Raw genomic sequence first — 17688 nt, 5'->3', positions numbered from 1 at the left:
ATCGTACTTCAGTTACTTTTTCATGTTATATCCATGTAGAGTATAGAACATTACTAGATCAAGCATAATCATTCCAGGCTAATAATTATCTGTTCTTTTACAGAACAATAAAGTAATCTAATTAGCATGGTCTATTATGCATTTTAATATTAATGAAATATTGATTCAGAACATCTGTATCATGTGGCACCAAACCTACTTGTGGGCAACTATATGCTTACAAGTCATTTAATCTGATAAACTGCTACTTATTTCTACTTCAAACAAAATCTCATTCCATGGCTGAAATACCTGAGTAAGAGAGTTAGTTACGATCTTCCGGTCTAGATTGATTAAAACCCGAACCAGAAAAACCTGACTTTGACAATACCAAGAAACCGTTATCGACTTTCCGTAAATGTGCCCGCAGCTGTATTTGTTTCTATATATATTGGGGAAACCAAACTTGTAGGAATACTGCACCTTTACTGATTTTATTGCTCAGGATGACGTCGCTTGACCCTTCTCCTTGAATGATTAGCATGGTGCCTTTTTGCCTTTCCACTGCAAAAGAAAAACCGAATTCTAATGCATTCTGATAGAAGCGTTCCATTTTCTGAAAAACTTGAAGAAAATGTTACGAACAACTAACCTGAAGATAAGTGAAAAGAGCTTAAGGAGAACTAAGATGGGTAGGGACAATACAGCAGTCGCCTGTGACAATTGAAAGGAAGAATTTTTAGCTAAACCATAAACATCAAGCTTCAAACTTTATTGATCAAGGATGATACAGAAACCAAACTGTTCATGTTTAAAATGCACAAGAAACAAAGAAAAATCGGGGGTATGTTATGATTAAAAGCAGACATACCAAAAACCATGCTAGTTCAATACTTGCCAGTGATCTTGTTAACTCATGGCTCTTCAGACTTTTTTGGATCTGAAAATGAACAATGTGTCAGAAATTTAGAGAAAGCACAGTGACGTAGATATATGCTCTCAAGTAAATGATAGACTTCTCAAAATACCATGTGATCCATGCATCCCGAAGTATCAAAACATTTTATATTTTCCTTCATGATCAAGATTTACTTCTATGATACACCATTAATGATACTTTTAAAACAGAATCATAGAAATCTAAATGCCCCAAAATTATATAGTATTTTTCATAAGTAACATTTCAAACCATGCAAAAACGAAGACAATAGATTGTACACCACAAAAACAAAATTTTACCACTTAATAAGCAGAACCTAGATATTCAGAGAACCGAATAATAAACTCACTAAAATAGTACATAAATTTCCAGTATAACTTTTCTTCATATTCAACAACTGTATATGTGGGTGTAAGTTGCTAAGTGCCCACATCACCTTGTATTTCTTGGACTGTGATGCCTCTGATCATGCTTTTTTGTTTAGCTTGCCCTTCTCTTTTGTTATTCTTTAGTTTCTCTTATTTGTTGTCTTTTAATAGTTAGAATGTCAGATAAGGACAGTAACGGCTCTCTTAACAAGATTATACTACATGACAAGTATTTTTTTCTGAAGAAGTCAGGAAACATTGATCTAGGCACAATGACGACTTCTGTGATATAATAATGCTCAACTGTTACAACGCATAAGGCAAAGCAATGGAGCAACTCAATGATGTTAATTAACAAAACTATACATTCTAAGGGGCTGTTTGTTTGCCTCTTAATGTAACCATTCAGCGCTGAATGCTGAACCGTTCAGCATTCAGCGCGTTTGTTTCGCACCTCTGAATGATTCTGTGCTGACTAATTCAGCAAAACAGTGCTGAATTATTCAGCACAGAAGTACATTCTGAATCATTCAAAGCTAATTATCAAACAGTATGTCACATTCAGAGTCAAACCATTCAGAGCCTCTAAATCATTTAGCATTTGAATCATTCAACGCTTAATCATTCTGAAGTAAACAAACAGCCCCTAAGTTTATTGCACAAAATGCATGTTATATTTTAGTGCATCCATATAGATCTGATACTGGAAAACACCCATCAAACTATGAAGAGGCTGTGGTACAAAAGTATTACCAACAACGTTGCAGAAATAAAATCTTAAGACTTGTGATCCCCGTGGGGTAAAAATTGTGCATGTCAACACAGAAAACAATAGGAGAAATGTTACCTGATGATGGTATATATGCTAGCAGATTTTATCAGTCTCCTGTAGGTGCGGATGGTCTTTTTAGTGTAGGGCTTCAAAGCAACTTGCATTGTTTCATAATGAGGTTTTGTCACCATCACAACATGATTGACGTATGGCTCAGAAAACTTCTTCACCTCCTATCAAAACATTGTAATTTCCATTTATGGTCATGGAGTAGGAAATTTGCAAAATAAGTATGACCTTGATGCTGATTTACCTGAATGTAATGATCTTTTAATGTGCGTGCTTTGACCAAATGCGGCATCAAAAAGGTCTTGGATGCATCATAGACATCAATTGTTTTAGAAAGAAGAAACTGAAGATGAGGTTCACGGTTGTTTACAAATTTTGACCACTCGTCTTTCATCATTGGGATCAAATGCTTCACATGATAAAACTTGTGATCAGTTAATAATTGAACACACTGATCCAAAGCAAATAGAATAATGCTTCAAACATCGTCACACGTCAAGGGTATCTTAACTATCATTTTTAAGCATGTGACTAAATGAGATCCTACATATTGATCAAGTCTGAGATGTCTACTGCATGACATATACTTTAAAGGTGCAGCTAAACATAGAGAAGAAGGTATTCCTCATCTGATAAAAGATGAAGAGACAAGGAGATGCAATATCTATGGTTAATAAATAAACAAAACGAATAGGGAATTTCTTTCCTTTTACTTTTAGTGGCCTTAATTCATAATAACTACACAATGAAGCAATTCTTCAAGCAGGAAGCATTGTTATACAAATTCTACTTTTGCACATAACCCTGTTAGGAAAAACAGAAAAGCAGTGACATTTGACGCTAGTGTCAGTCTTGGTTTTAAAAGGCGCAAGGCGCACCTAGGTGCAAAAGGTCCCTGGAGCCTAAACAAGGCACAAGACGCAGGCGCGCGCCTTTCATAGGCGAGGCACACTTTTATACTTAAAAACCTATAAATTAGTTATGGAACATATTTGGAGTTTCTAAAAATTTCAAAAGTGCAAAGCATGGCTCTTGAGAAGCCATTCTCGGAAGAGGAAAATATGGGAAGCAATTGCACATTCGGACAGTAACAAAACACCTAGTCCCGATGGCTTGAATCTAGGGTTCTTTAAGAAATTTTGGGTAAACATGAAAGAAGATATGGTGGTGTTCTTTAAGGAGTTTTATGAAGGGAAGAAATGGGATATGGAGGTCAACCATTCTTTTATTTCCCTTATCCCTAAGAGGGTTAATCCGGAGGGGCTAGAAGATTTTAGGCCTATTAGTCTCGTTGGAGGGTTAACCAAAATTCTTTCAAAGGTCCTAGCTAGAAGGTTGAGTTTGTGCATTAATGAGATAATAAGTCCTTCACAATTTGCGTTTATACCGGGGAGACAGATAACGGATTGTTCGTTTATTGCAAATGAAGGTATTGATTTGGTTAACTGTTAATGACAAGAGATTTACATACAAAGAACGCCGCCCGGCAACTATCCGTCCCGTTTACTGACCAACTGAAGGTTACTTTCATGCAAGAAGCGGCTCCGCCGGCCACCAAGGTGACCCAGGCGGTGGAAGGGGAAGGTAATGTAGAAAGAATAAACAAGAGATTCCGACCAACGGAAGGTGGTGACGCTTTCGAAGAGGAGATGCCAAAAAGATCATGGAAAGATGCAGTGATAAGCCCGACCCTTCTTCCCGAAAGTTTTCAATTCTCGACTGAAGTTGAAGATGTAGATTCAGACGAAGAAGAAACTTCTGAAGGGGACGACATCCCGACAATCGAGATTCCTCAGGAATTGAAAGGAAAGTTGAGGAAACCATGGAGAAAGGCGATTATTATCAAGGTATTGGGTAAAACGGTGGTCTACAAAACCCTAATCAGTAGAATAACAAATCTGTGGAAACTAGAAGGTGAGTTTGAATGTATCGATCTTGGGTATGGATTTTATGCAATTAAATTTCAGAATATGTTGGATAGAGCTAAGGTTCTCATGGAAGGCCCTTGGAAGATCATGGACCATTATATTACGGTGCAGAGATGGCGTCCCAATTTCGTGGCAGCAAGCGCAAGTATTCCTTCCACGGCAGTTTGGATCCACATTCCAGGGCTCCCTATCGAGTATTTTGAGGAAAGGTCTTGTGCAACATAGGAAAACTTGTTGGAAAACCTATCAAGATTGACTATCACACAGCTTGGTCAATAAGAGGGCGATTTGCCAGAATATGCGTGGAAATTGATCTAGGCTCTCCTCTGTTGTCTAAGGTTCGTATAGGGAAAAGAGTCTACAATATTGAATATGAGGGGCTGCACTCGATCTGTTTCAATTGTGGCATGGTGGGTCACAGAGTCACAGACTGCTTGGCCAATCAGAAAGTGACCCCTATAAGCAGAGAGGTGAACATAGAACCACAAGCTCAAGAACACCAAGAAAGACAGGAGGATGAACAGGAGAAATTTCAACATGAAGGGAAAGAACTGGAGAAGGAAAGATACGGACCTTGGATGTTGGTTCAACGGAGATTACGAGGAACGAGGAATAACCAGAAGAATAAAAGTAGTAGAATTCATGAATCACGACAGCATAATAGATTTGATGGTTTGAATAATATTGATGGAAATGAGATGAGTAAGGAAAAGGAGGATCACAGCCCGAACCAAGAGGTGTACAAGAACATTAATACGACTGGTAGGTCTGCAAAAGACATGAGATCGACCAGAAGTGAAGATGGTAGCAGCAGAGCTAAACTCGTAACTTGACAGAAAGCTCAGGAGGTGAGTTTCATAGGAAAACAGACGAGTCTTTGCGGCCTCCAATATTCCTTGCGATGAGAGACGAACAGGGTGGAATAAAAGGCAACAAATATACTGGTGGAAACAATCAAAGAGTTGGCATGGAACCAGAATTAGAGGTGAGAAAGAGAATGGAATATCACGAAAACCCATCTATGGAGATTGAAAATGCTACTAGTATAGCTGAATTCCAGGCTGTTCGGGAGATGGAAACTGAACCAATTGAACTGGAACATGTTGATTACACTAAGGAGATGATGGCCTTTGAGGCTTGCACGAATATTAATTCCACCCAATGAAGTTGATGTCTTGGAATTGTCGTGGAGTAGGTAATCAAAATTTCATCAGGAACTGTAGAGAGTTGATTCGGGAGGAGAATCCAACCATTATTTTTCTTCTCGAAACAAAAGCAAAGACATGTATTGGTCCTTTGCTCCAGAAAAAATTGAAGTTCGATAATCATTTTGAGGTCTCCTCAAGGTCTCCGGGGAGGTTTAATTCTTCTTTGGAATTCTAATTCGCATGAGGTGACCATTCGGCAACACACAGACCAGGTTATCCACTGTGAAATTATAGAACGAAAAAGATGGCTGCTTTCAACTGTCTATATCCAACCTCATTCGCTTAAAAAGAAGAAGCCTGGGAGAATATCTACAATTACTCTACAACTATTAATCAGCCTTGGATGATAGTGGGTGACTTCAATGACTTTGCTACATTGGAAGAACGTTTAGGCAGTAACTCCAATTGCATGAGTCGCATCGTCAAGTTTCGCGATCACTGGAATAGATGCAACCCGATGGATGCTGGATATGTTGGTAATAAGTTTACTTGGACTAGACACCTCCATGGAAGAGTCACTCTTCAGGAAGACTCGATAGGTTACTTCATAATGGAGATGGTCGAGTACTTTCCGAACCTTCGAGTGGCTACATTAACAAGAGTGTACTCTGACCATAATCCAATTCTGATTAACACGAATGGGATATTCCTGGAGAAAAAGAGAAACGACCTTTTAGATTTGAAGCAGCTTGGCTTACACACGAGGATTTCAACAAAATATTCACAGCATGGGACAAAAAGAATACTCTCTTGTGGAGGCAGTGGAAGAGACCAAACAAGCGATCATAGATTGGAAGGAGAGTACTTTCGGGAACATTTTCAAACGTAAGAAGACCCTGCTGAAACGAATCAAAGGAATCCAAAGATCTATAAATTACTTTCATTCGATACATCTTCAAGAATTGGATTTTGAAAAGAGAAAGGAACACGAAGTTTTTTCATATCACGACCATGGTAAGGCGCAAATTTAATAAAATTGTCGGGCTGTACATTGGGAATGAATGGATCACAGATAAACATACCCTTTGTCATCATGTCTGTAACTTTTACAAGGGGTTGTTCACTGCGAAAGTGCACGTCCAGTTGTCAAGGGATTACGATCGTTTCATGCCTAGATTAAACGAAGAAGAAAGAACCGAGCTAATGAATCAAGCCACTATGGAGGAAGTAAAAGTAGCATTGTTCTCCATGAAGGGTTTGAAAGCTCCGGGTCCGGATGGCATTCAACCCATTTTCTATAAAACGAAACTGGGACACTGTTAAAGACACACGAGAGTTCGTGAATAGAACCTTGAATTTGGGAAAAATGGAGACAAAAATCTTAAGAACCTTCCTGGTGCTAATTCCGAAAATCACTGCAGCTGACAACTTACTCAATTTCGGCCAATTAGCCTGTTGAATACGTCTTACAGATCTTCTCAAAAATTATCGTTCGTCGCTTGTGTCCTATGTTACAAAGAATGATCGGTCCTTACCAAAACAGTTTCCTAAAAGGTAGAAGCACATCTGATAATATATGATAGTTCAGGAGGCAGTACATTCCATGATGACCTTAAAGGAAGGAAGGGTGCAGTGATCGCCAAAATTGATCTACAAAAGCCTATGACAATGTCAGTTGGGAATTTCTCAAGAAAACTCTCCAAGACTTCAATTTTCCTGGAAGATTGATAGAGGTAATAATGTTTTGCATTACTTCCACTACTATTGAACCGTTATGGAATGGGGAAATCACCGAGAGCTTCAGTCCTGAGCAAGGTCTAACGCCAAGGTGATCCGTTATCGCCTTACTTGTCATATGGTTATGGAAAGACTCTCTCACATCATCTTGGATAAAGTGGATAGGGGTATATGGAAAACCGTTCAATAGCTCGAGGGGTGGAATTAAATTAAGCCATTTATTTTTTGCGGACGATCTCCTACTGTTTGTAGAAGCGAATTCCGATCAAATGCAATACATGAAAGGCTGCCTAGAGGAATTTAGCCGAGCAGCTGGAGTCGAGGTAAATCTCCTTAAATCAAAACTGTTTATTTCCCCAAATATTAACTCTTCCACAGCTCAACACATAAGTGAATTGTGTGGCATCCCCCTTACGGATAATCTGGGAACTTACTTGGGAGTCCCTATAATCCATAAAAGAGTTAATGTAGGAACCTATGATCCTCTCATTGAAAAAGTAATGAAAAGATTGGCATGGAAAGGAAGAGTCCTATCCATGGGGGTAGGAAAACGCTCATTCAAAGCGTTACAAATGCCATTCCAATACACACGATGCAACTTCCGTACTTCCTGTTTCGGTCTGTAGAAAGCTGGACAGAATCAATTGTAATTTTTTGTGGGGAGGAGATATAGCGAATGCTCACAATCATCTGGTCAGCTGGGATAAAGTGTGTCAATCCAAAAAGACGGGAGGGTTAGGCATCCGTAAAGCAAGATTAATGAACATCGCTCTCATGGCAAAAAACAGCTGGAAACTTCTCACCAGACAAGAGAATCACTGGTGCAAAGTGTTTGAAGGAAAATATCTAAAGAATAAAGATTTTGGAGGCAGATTCAAGAGGAAATAGCTCTTCAACATGGAGGGGACTGCTACGAACTCGCAATTTATTAAAGCATGGCGTAAATGGCAGATTAAGTCAGGTGTTCAAGCTAAGTTCTGGCAAGACTGGTGGGTAGGTAAAGAACCGTTGAAAAACTTATATCCCCTAATGGACCACCCGAGAATTGAAGAGGTGGCCAGATACATTGACGATGATAGATCTTGGAATATCCGAGGAATACAGCACATGATCGCAGAGGAAACAAAACTGGAAATTCAAAAAGTTCCGATCCCGCAATTAACTGATCCTAACGAACATGATATTAACACTTGGGGCTTCTCAAAGGATGGGCAATTTACGGTTACTTTAGCCTATCAAACCATGTCTAACATGGATGTCGGTGGTCATACTGGGGACAATCTAATGTGGGTATGGAGAACTAAAACCACTGAAAGAATCAGTGTTTTTATTTGGTTGTCTTACCTTGACAAGCTTAATACGAATGAAGTCAGATGCAGGAAATATGGGAAGCAATTGCACATTCGGACAGTAACAAAACACCTAGTCCCGATGGCTTGAATCTAGGGTTCTTTAAGAAATTTTGGGTAAACATGAAAGAAGATATGGTGGTGTTCTTTAAGGAGTTTATGAAGGAAGGAATGGGACATGGAGGTCAACCATTCTTTATTTCCCTTATCCCTAAGAGGGTTAATCCGGAGGGGCTAGAAGATTTAGGCCTATTAGTCTCGTTGGAGGGTTAAACAAATTCTTTCAAAGGTCCTAGCTAGAAGGTTGAGTTTGTGCATTAATGAGATAATAAGTCCTTCACAATTTGCGTTTATACCGGGGAGACAGATAACGGATTGTTCGTTTATTGCAAATGAAGGTATTGATTTCTGGAGGAAAAAAGGGTTGAAGGGTAGTGTTTAAGGTGGACTTTAAAAGAGCTTATGATTCGGTTGATTGGTCGATTTTGCTGAAAATAATGGGGAAGATGAGGTTTGGTGAAAATGTTCTTGGATTTTAAATGCATGTCAACAGCTTCCATTTCGGTATTAGTGAATGGGACACCTTCGGAGAAAATTCATATTGCTAGAGGATTACGCCAGAGATGTTCGTTATCTCCTTTGCTTTTAAATTTGGTTGGTGAGCTGTTACATTTGCTGCTGGTCAAAGCAGTGGACAAGGGACTGCTTTCGGGCTTTGAGTAAGGTAACCAAGAGTATTCCTTCATGTTGTCGCACTTGCAATTTGCGGACGATCTCATAATTTTTAGTAAGGCCTCTATTCGAATTTTTGAAATGTTGGTGGGAATGCAGTTAAATTTAGCAAAGGGCAGAATCTTGGGCATTAATGTTGAGGCGGAGGTGCTAGCTTGTTGGGCTAAGGATATAGGTTGTTCAGTGGGATCCTTTCCGTCTGAATATCTAGGTTTACCATTCGGGAACAAGAGGAATTCGATAGCCTTGTGGGAGCCGGTTGTTCAAAGATTTTATAACAAGTTGGTTGGATGGAAGGCTACGTCTCTATCTTTAGCTGGAAGGGCGGTTTTGGTGAAATCAGTGTTGTGTTCTCTCCCCATTTACTTCCTTTCTATTTTTCGGATTCCAGTTGGTGTGTTGAAGAAATTAAACTCCATTATGGCAGCCTTTCTTTGGGGAGGTTCGACAGAAAAAAAGAATATTCATTGGGTGAATTGGAATTTGGTCTGTAAGCCTACGAGTTTGGGGGTTTAGGTATTCCAAATTTGGTCCTTTTGAATAGGGCTCTTCTGGGGAAATGGGTATGGAAATTTGCTTCAGAAAAGGGCTCTTGGTGGAAAAGGGTTGTGTGATGCGTGTACAACCTGGATTTGAACTCATGTATGATTGGTAATTCTTGGCTAACCCATGCTTCGTGGATTTGGAGAGGAGTTGTTAAGAACTTCTTTTCTAGTGATGAATTTGGGGATTGTCTCAGGAATAATATGTGTCTGAGAATTGGAAATGGAGAGTCAGTGCAGTTTTGGCATAATTTATGGTTGGGTTTGATTCCTCTAAAAGATCGATTCTCGAGGCTATTCGCTCTCTCGATCAATAAAGGGGTAAAGTTGCAGAGTTCAGGGTGAATCTTCTTCAGGCTGGTTGTGGGATATTCAAATGAGAAAGAATTTGGTGGATTGGGAGGTTAAACAATGGCTACAGCTTATTTCTCTGTTGAATAGTACCTCTTTGTCAACTTCGGAGGAAGACTGGGTGTGAACAGGGAATAGGAGGGTTGTTTTTCAGCTAAATCATGCATCAAGAAATTTTTCGATACGGTTAACACTGAGGTAACTGATAGTAATTGGGAAAGACATGTATGGGTAGGGTAGCCTCGCCCGTGTGGAAACATTTGTTTGGCAGGTTGCCCATCAGAGAGTGGTTGTTAAGGAGGAATTGTTGAAGCGAGGAGTGGCAAGAATTGATGATCCCCTTTGTCCGATGTGTGGTAAGTTTGTGGAGTCGTATTCTCATCTTTTTTTTGCACTGTGAGGTGGTATGGGATCTTTGGTCTAGATTCTTGATTTCTTGGAATGTTTCATTTGTTGTACCAGAGAATTTGATTGCTTTCATCTCGATATGGGATGATCTTGTTCCGAGCTCCACTATTTGAAAATTCATTCCAAGGGCGGTTTTGTGGTCGGTTTGGAAGTGCAGAAATGAGATAATTTTTTAGAATGGGAAGGTGGATGGTACGTTGTTGTTCTTCCTTGTTCGATTTAGAATTGCTTCTTGGTTTGTGGCTAGATTTAAAGATGTGAATATTCCTTTTGATTCCCTCGTGGGTGATTCAAAACTAGCAGATCTAGTGGGAAGACAAAAGAAGGCGCGATCTTCTTCGTCTTGGTGGGTTCCTCCTCCTCCAGGGTTTGTAAGACTAAATGTAGATGGTGCGGTAGTAAAGGGATGGGATAAAGGAGGAATAGGTGGATTGATCAGGGACAGTGATGGTATGCTGCTTGGTTCATTTTCTGAGAGGGTTGGTTGCGGTCCTCCTATCCTTGCAGAGTTATTAGCTATTAAAAGAGGATTGCTCTTATTGAGGAAATAGGACTTGTTTCATTTCGAAGGATTATTCTCGAATCGGATTCTCTTACTGCTTTGAAGTGGATCAAGAACCCGGGTCATTGTACCCGATGTTGAGTCTTTGATGAAAGATATTGCTTTTGTTGTGGAAGGTCAGGATATTATATTAGGCATATTCTGCGAGCTGCCAATTGGGAGGCGGATAAGTTAGCTAAAGATGGAATAGGTTGATTACTTGGTTGTGTCTGGGTAGTAGTGTTGTGTGAGTTGTTTGTATCAGTGCAGGTGTTTTGTTTTCAGTTATTTGTTGTAAGAGAAGGTTGTTAGGATCATGCTTTGTAATATTGTTCTGTTAATAAAATTCAGAGCACTCTTTTCCTCCTTCCAATGTCCTTCATGTTACTGCTGTAACATGAAGGTTATGAAGGGGTTTTTTAAAGAGACCTACTTACATTTTCTATCAAAAAAAAGTTATGGAACATATTTTAACTTAAAACAATATTATAAACATATCTATACTAAAAAGTTTATAAATTAATTGTATGAGTATACTTATACTCATTACCCACCGATTAACTCCTAAAATACTTGTTTATAATGTATTACTTATACTTAAAGTTTTTAATATTTAAAACTATTATTTTATTTATTTTTATAAACATATTTTAATCCCCTTTCACCAAAATCTACACTGTTTTGATTTATACTTAATATTTTTAATATTTAAAATATTATTTTATTTATTTTTTAAATTATACAAATTTATTTTATTATCAATTTAAAATTTGTAATTATTATAAAAAAATAATTTTTATATTTAATAAAATTAAGTAATTAATATTGTATTATTTTAAAAATTAAAATTAATTATGTATTATTAAATAACTAAATTTCTTTAAAAAAACATATACTTTGAGTTAAAAGCAGACAAAGGGTGTAAGAAGTTATAATGGTTTGCTATAAATAAATAAACATTAGAGTTGGACTATAAATTTGGGCTATAGGGTTGGGCTTGTTAATAGGTCAAATATTTGGGTTAAGAAATGAGAAAATGTGATAAAAAAAAGAGTTTTCTAGTCTTCTTCAGCCATCTTCTTCCTTTCTTACTATTGCAATTCTTTTTTTTCTTCTTCTTCTTTAATTTGTTCTACTTCCTATTAATATCTTTAAAAAAATTCGAAAGGCGTAAAGGCGCTGCACCTGGCGCCAAAAGCCCAGAGGTGCACGCCTCTTGTATCTCGCCTCGCCTCATCCCAGGCGGTCGCCATCTTCAGTGCATGGCTGCGCCTAGCGCGTCGGCGCGCCCAAGGCGTGCCTTTTAAAACCAAGGTGTCAGTATAAATTTACACTACAAGGCAATAAAAAGAAGAGCATAATCTGGTTGCAAAATATCATTCAACATGGCATAATGAAAGGAAGTGGCTGTATAAGCTCAAATCTCGAACCAAGTTAATTTACAATGTAAATTAATTGAAGCATTTAAGATATCAGACTAAATTCAGCAGCCAATGATAATCTCACTACTGCTACTTCAAAGGCACTTGAAAATGTAATGCCATGTTTGAAATTTCTGGTACAAACACATCTTTGGAAATTATGAAAAACTATACTTACTATATAGTTCATACTTACCGTATTAACAGTTCTAATCTGTGCTTCTGCCCAACTTTTAAGTTGATCTTTCTTTTCCAAGGCCTGAACCATAATTTTAGGGACAAAAAATTGGCATTCTGAATTGGTTGATTGGAGCAATAGAATGGTCATCAGATAAATAAAATTATATCTTGCAAAGGGCATATTTAATTGCACAAATTAGCATGTAGCATACGATACAGCTTTATGATTTTAGATATTGGGAGGAAAAAAAACTAGACCTTTTTTATTGTGATGTCTAAAGAAGGTTTCCCATGTTCATTCCAATGAGACGCAACACAGGACTGCATGCAATAAACAACCAATCATTAAAATATGTTAGATACAAATATTGCCACTAACTAAAACAATATACCTGCAATTGATATATATGAACAGCTAACCAATGTGGAAGCCACTTCCCATGGACCTGATTGCAGATTACAATCAATAAAGTCAAAGTTTCTTCAGCACAGATGAATACAAGAATAGAACTAAAATCACCGAAATGGAATCTTTAATGATGGAGAAATAAAAATAAAAAAGTCAACTTAACTTAACCAAGACAGATAGACTCTAAACTAGTTTTGGCTCACTAAAAGTTATAGTACAGAAGGCACAAATAGTTACTATTTTTTTTTAACAATTCTGTTCTCTTCTGTTTCAATTTCACTTCCAGAGTTTTCACACCAACATTTTAGCCAAAATTTATCTCTCCAGCAATTTGAAAACCTAAGATTAAACCATTCTTATTACCCATTGCAATTATGTTGAACTGGGATTATGATATTATATTATAGATATGCCTATGGGCTATGAATGTAACACAAGTGCCCAAAAAATTGATAGCAGGTGAAGTGATCGTGTTATAGCAACAAGATGCTGAAATTTCAGAGAACTGTCTCCTAAATTTCCTTTTCTTAAATCTAGCACTTTTGGTTCAGGATAGACATCGATATTTTCTTTCGCAAATAAGATTAGGATTAAGGGTGGGCAAGATACTAAGCATTCCTATGAAGGTTAGAGTCAGGTAGGGGAAAATTCAGAGGTGGAGATTACTGACATCTCTAACAATGGTAAACTTAGGTCTAAAATTAAGTGAGGTTCAAAATAATGCAGGAGATACATACAGATCAAGCAATATTCAGTACCAAAATTAACATAAAATGGAGGTTGCACAGTCTGCCCTTTCAGATGGTGGACACTAACCTTTCAGATGGTGGACACTAACCTTTCAGATGGTGGACACTAAATGTTTTCAACTCAATTCACAAAGTTTTAACTGTTGTAGATATATCATTTGTAAAAGGTACCAAATTTGTCACATTTTTTACTATGCTGAATTTAGGATCACATCCAAACTGACACTCTAGATCTAGCTGAAACTGACTAGATCAATAAGTAAAAAGAATCTTATTTGATAGATCAACAAACAAGGTATAGAACAGTTCATCTCTAAGTTTGTGGAATAAACTTGCTGCAAAAAGTATGACAGTCATACCAACCCAACCAAAAACTTTGGCTTTACCGAATTGGTTAATAATATGAACATTCTTCTACACAAACTCATTATAATATATTAGCTGGCATCCTGTCTTAAACATTTTACACTCATGATAAAGACAGTATATTTCATCAAGGCAAGTCAATTTTACAGGTAATGAAATCTTACAAAAAATTCACTTAGAAGAAAAAAACAATATAATTTGCATTTTAATTCTAAAAAATGTTCTGTATTTAACACAGAGAGGTCTGCAGATCTATCTGCAATTTTGAACAGATTCTTTTCAAAGAGAGGTCAAGAAATTCCTGATTTTATAAATAACAGTTTTTAAATACCGGTCAAGTTTTAAAGTAGATTTATTCAGTTACTCTGAAAGTTTGAGACTAAATAAAATACTGGACCACTTAGAAAAATAGACAGTATGCTGCTCATAGAGCTGGCTAAACTTTCATGCCTTTGAAGTTGTCATTTCTTACTTCTCTTAGTTCATTAGAAGCTGAAGCCGCCCTTAATTTTGCTTTCATAATTTCTTCCTGCATGTACACCAATGTTAGCTCTGTTCTCTACAAGATAGGACCTATACAAATCACGAGTAAGTGCTTTACACCTGTGCTAGTTGAAGTGCACTTTCAGCCTTATGAATTATAGATTTTTGCTCACTGTTAATCCTTTGGATCTGATAAGGAAGAACAAACAGAAAGATATGAAGAATTTTATGTTACAAAAGAATTGGGTAAACCAGAGAAAAACTTCCAATGTATGAAATGAAGAATCTTATTTTGTATATTTCATAGGAAAATAATGCAATAAGAATGCTACGAAACTAGGTGGTTAAGGCAACATAAGAAATCCCACCTTTGTAGTAGACTTTGTGGACACAAATTTTACGGAAAATCGCATTTATTGCACGACAGGAATTGAAGAGATACATGAAAAATTCTAGTAGTTCATGTCTTCTTCACGCAAACAGATGGAAACTATAGTAATTAGCAATCGATTCTTCAAGGTGAAATTGTATTTTAGGACAAGCAAGAAAAAACAAAAGTAGAAACTAGTCAATAAAGATGGAACACAAGGATGTTTAGAAGATGGAATTAGGAAAATGGAAAAGACAGTCTTTGTCAAGATTTATAAACCCTTCACCTCTACACTTGAAGCTCACTGCTAAAATAAAATTTTGTAGTGTCTAAAAGATAGTATGAGCATCAGATACACCTATGATGGCTAAGTTCCAGCTGTATGTATGCCAACTGATTCTAATGGGACAATGACAGAATAAAAAATAAGAAGACATTCAAATCTTTTGCTTTTCTCACAGTATGTTTTAAACTAGCAACCTTTTAACTGAAAATTGACCATGTACTGGAATACAGAATAAAAGTTCCCATCTTGTTATATCTTATGTGCCCTTTAGGATTTTCAAAAAAATAATTGTGTAGCTTTTAGTAGGAGAACTTTTCCAATCAGAATAAAGCGAGAAAAGATATGCTTTTTAGAACAAAAAGGATCACAGATCAGCAAGAATTATGTGCAACAATAAAATACCAGCAAAGGTAAGGAACTTAAAGGCAATTATAAAAATGCATGACTCACATCTTCTAATTTCTGATTTAGTTCTTGGATCTTATGCTCAGCTACATTTATTCGAGCATCTAGTGCATCTTTTTTCTTATTTTGCACTTTGATTTCCTTCCTAAGGTCGTCAACCTGTTAGAAAAACTATCTCTTAATGAATACGGTAGCTCCAAAGTGTAACTACAAAAGTTAATCCATGACCGACTAACCAGCTTTTCAAGTTCAATAGCCCTTGCAGGTGAGGTACTCGTCTGCTCCATAGAATCTAGTGACGCTTTTCGCTGATAAAAAAAATTATAACAGAAAAAGTTTCTTGTCAAGGAATTACACATGGTTTTATCTTTAAACTGAAAATATATCAGAAGAGAACATCAGTATATATCAGTCAACAAACCAACCTAGAAAAAGAAATGACTAAAACATTTCTCAGAACCAAGAAACAGGAAAAAGAGAAAGAGAAAAAAAGAGGGGGGCTGGGGATTTTACCTGTAAATATTCTATCTCATCCTCTAAAGATTGCAAGCTGTCTGATTTCTCTTGAATTGTCATTTCCAATTCCCTAATACTCTCATCCTTGTTTCTCAGTTCATGGATTCTTCCATCAATAGTTGATTCTAGGAAAACCATGAAAAATGAATGCAAGTTATTTATATGTATATATAAGTTTGAACTAAGTTACTGATGTATATTGATAATCTTATCTGACATGTTAGAATCAATCCCGGTAAACTTTGGTTTAAAGAAAAATTACTAAATAAAATAGGGTAACCTAGTATACCACAAAAGCAAAGGGAATTGCATGCATCCAAAGTGTTAATAATTTGCAGAAAATGTACCTATGAAAACAGTACCTGACTTAAAGGGCTGAAATTTCTTATCTATACATGAACATCTAAGCACAAACTTAAAATTAAATAAATTAAAGAAAAAACCTTTGCAACATAGTCCATAAAGGTACAGCCACAATAAGGTTCAAATGTTCCTAGAACATAGTTAATGGAGAAAAGCCATTCCATCGTATTATCATTATATTTTCTCTAAAACTACAAATTTACAAGAATATTCATGTTAAAACTATGTTACCTAAAACACAGATCATCCTGTATGAAGAACGAAAACCGGAGTGCAATCTGCTACTTCTATAAAGTGTAATTCGATAGGCAGTTCATTTAGTACATGAATGAAATACAATTTATTGGAACTTAAATATATATAATTTTTTTTGTTCATGTAAACATATAATTCTAGTGTTCCCGAAGTTGGAACATATGTAGCAATTCAAAAATCGCTGGATATAGCGAATTCTGGTACATTTGTGCGAAAGCAAACTCATCCTTACCAGCATGAATGGCATACCTGGTATTCAAATTTTAATAATTGAAAATTATATAGAAATTCACGAATAGAAGATTTTCCATTTCCCAATAATCTTACATGCTTCTCCTACAATATTCTCGTTTTCCATACCCACAAACCAGACAAAGAAAATACTGAAAACAAAACTAAAAAAAAATTTGTTATGTGTAAAAAAAAACATGAATCAGAATAAACCCAATCAAACATTAATCACGGTGTTAAAAAATAGAAAACATTGATTATTTTTGGGTGCCTGTGCGCGTAAAATATGTCGATATACCTAAGACCAAAATCTTGGACTTAAGGAAGTCGAGTTCATGCTTGAGAGCAGCATCACCGGGACCCGATAGGTAAGCTTCGACGGTTTCCGGTGATGGTTGAGATGTAATTTGGGTGGAAATTAGGGGTAAAAGTAGTAAGAAGAAGAGTAATGGCTTTCTCAAGGTCGCCATTAGAGGAGAAGCAACACTCCAACGGAGACCACCGTGAGACAATGACAGTTTTCTCCTGGTCTTCGTAAACGAGACCCTTTTTTAATATTCTTTTCGAGCTAATTACACCACACGTCCCAAACTATGCTCAGATTTAGAAAATTATCCTTAAATTTCAAAAAATTCTGATTTAATCTTTTAACTATTAATATTGTTTCAATATGGTCCTTCCATTTTTCTACCCATATGCTTGATCATACTTATAAGACATAGACAATTTTTTTTTTTTACATATGTGTGTACGTGCTTAGGGGTGGGAATAGGCCAGGCCAGCCTACGGC

At 36.8% G+C, this 17688-nt stretch overlaps 1 protein-coding gene across 1 annotated transcript; it reads right to left on the bottom strand.

Annotated features, from left to right (window-relative positions):
• Positions 1 to 209: 209 nt before the first annotated feature.
• LOC120162062 (paramyosin-like) lies at positions 210 to 17406 on the bottom strand. The gene is made up of 14 exons (XM_039172244.1): positions 17197 to 17406; positions 16047 to 16174; positions 15770 to 15841; positions 15579 to 15692; positions 14593 to 14661; positions 14462 to 14518; positions 12858 to 12911; positions 12724 to 12786; positions 12482 to 12544; positions 2373 to 2537; positions 2135 to 2292; positions 851 to 919; positions 632 to 693; positions 210 to 543 (listed from the first exon to the last, which is right to left on the bottom strand). Exons 1-12 carry the CDS (start codon positions 17366 to 17368, stop codon positions 904 to 906), a joined length of 1131 nt encoding a protein of 376 aa, XP_039028175.1. The 5' UTR covers positions 17369 to 17406; the 3' UTR covers positions 210 to 543; positions 632 to 693; positions 851 to 903.
• Between the last annotated feature and the right edge of the window lie 282 nt (positions 17407 to 17688).

The sequence above is a fragment of the Hibiscus syriacus genome, unplaced genomic scaffold, assembly GCF_006381635.1.
Source record: "Hibiscus syriacus cultivar Baekdansim isolate YM2019G1 unplaced genomic scaffold, ASM638163v2 tig00002880_pilon, whole genome shotgun sequence".
Classification (NCBI taxonomy): Eukaryota; Viridiplantae; Streptophyta; class Magnoliopsida; order Malvales; family Malvaceae; genus Hibiscus; species Hibiscus syriacus.
This window is presented reverse-complemented; position numbering and strand designations above follow the sequence as displayed.

What these genes read in the sequence shown, in the direction of transcription:
- LOC120162062 (XM_039172244.1), bottom strand. Translation starts at nt 17,368, where the DNA reads ATGGCGACCTTGAGAAAGCCATTACTCTTCTTCTTACTACTTTTACCC. An exon ending in GTCCAAGATTTTGGTCTTAG is followed by an intron (nt 16,175 to 17,196) that starts GTATATCGACAT and finishes TGGTTTTCCTAG; the next exon opens with AATCAACTATTGATGGAAGA. An exon ending in TAGACATCACAATAAAAAAG is followed by an intron (nt 12,545 to 12,723) that starts GTCTAGTTTTTT and finishes ATTATGGTTCAG; the next exon opens with GCCTTGGAAAAGAAAGATCA.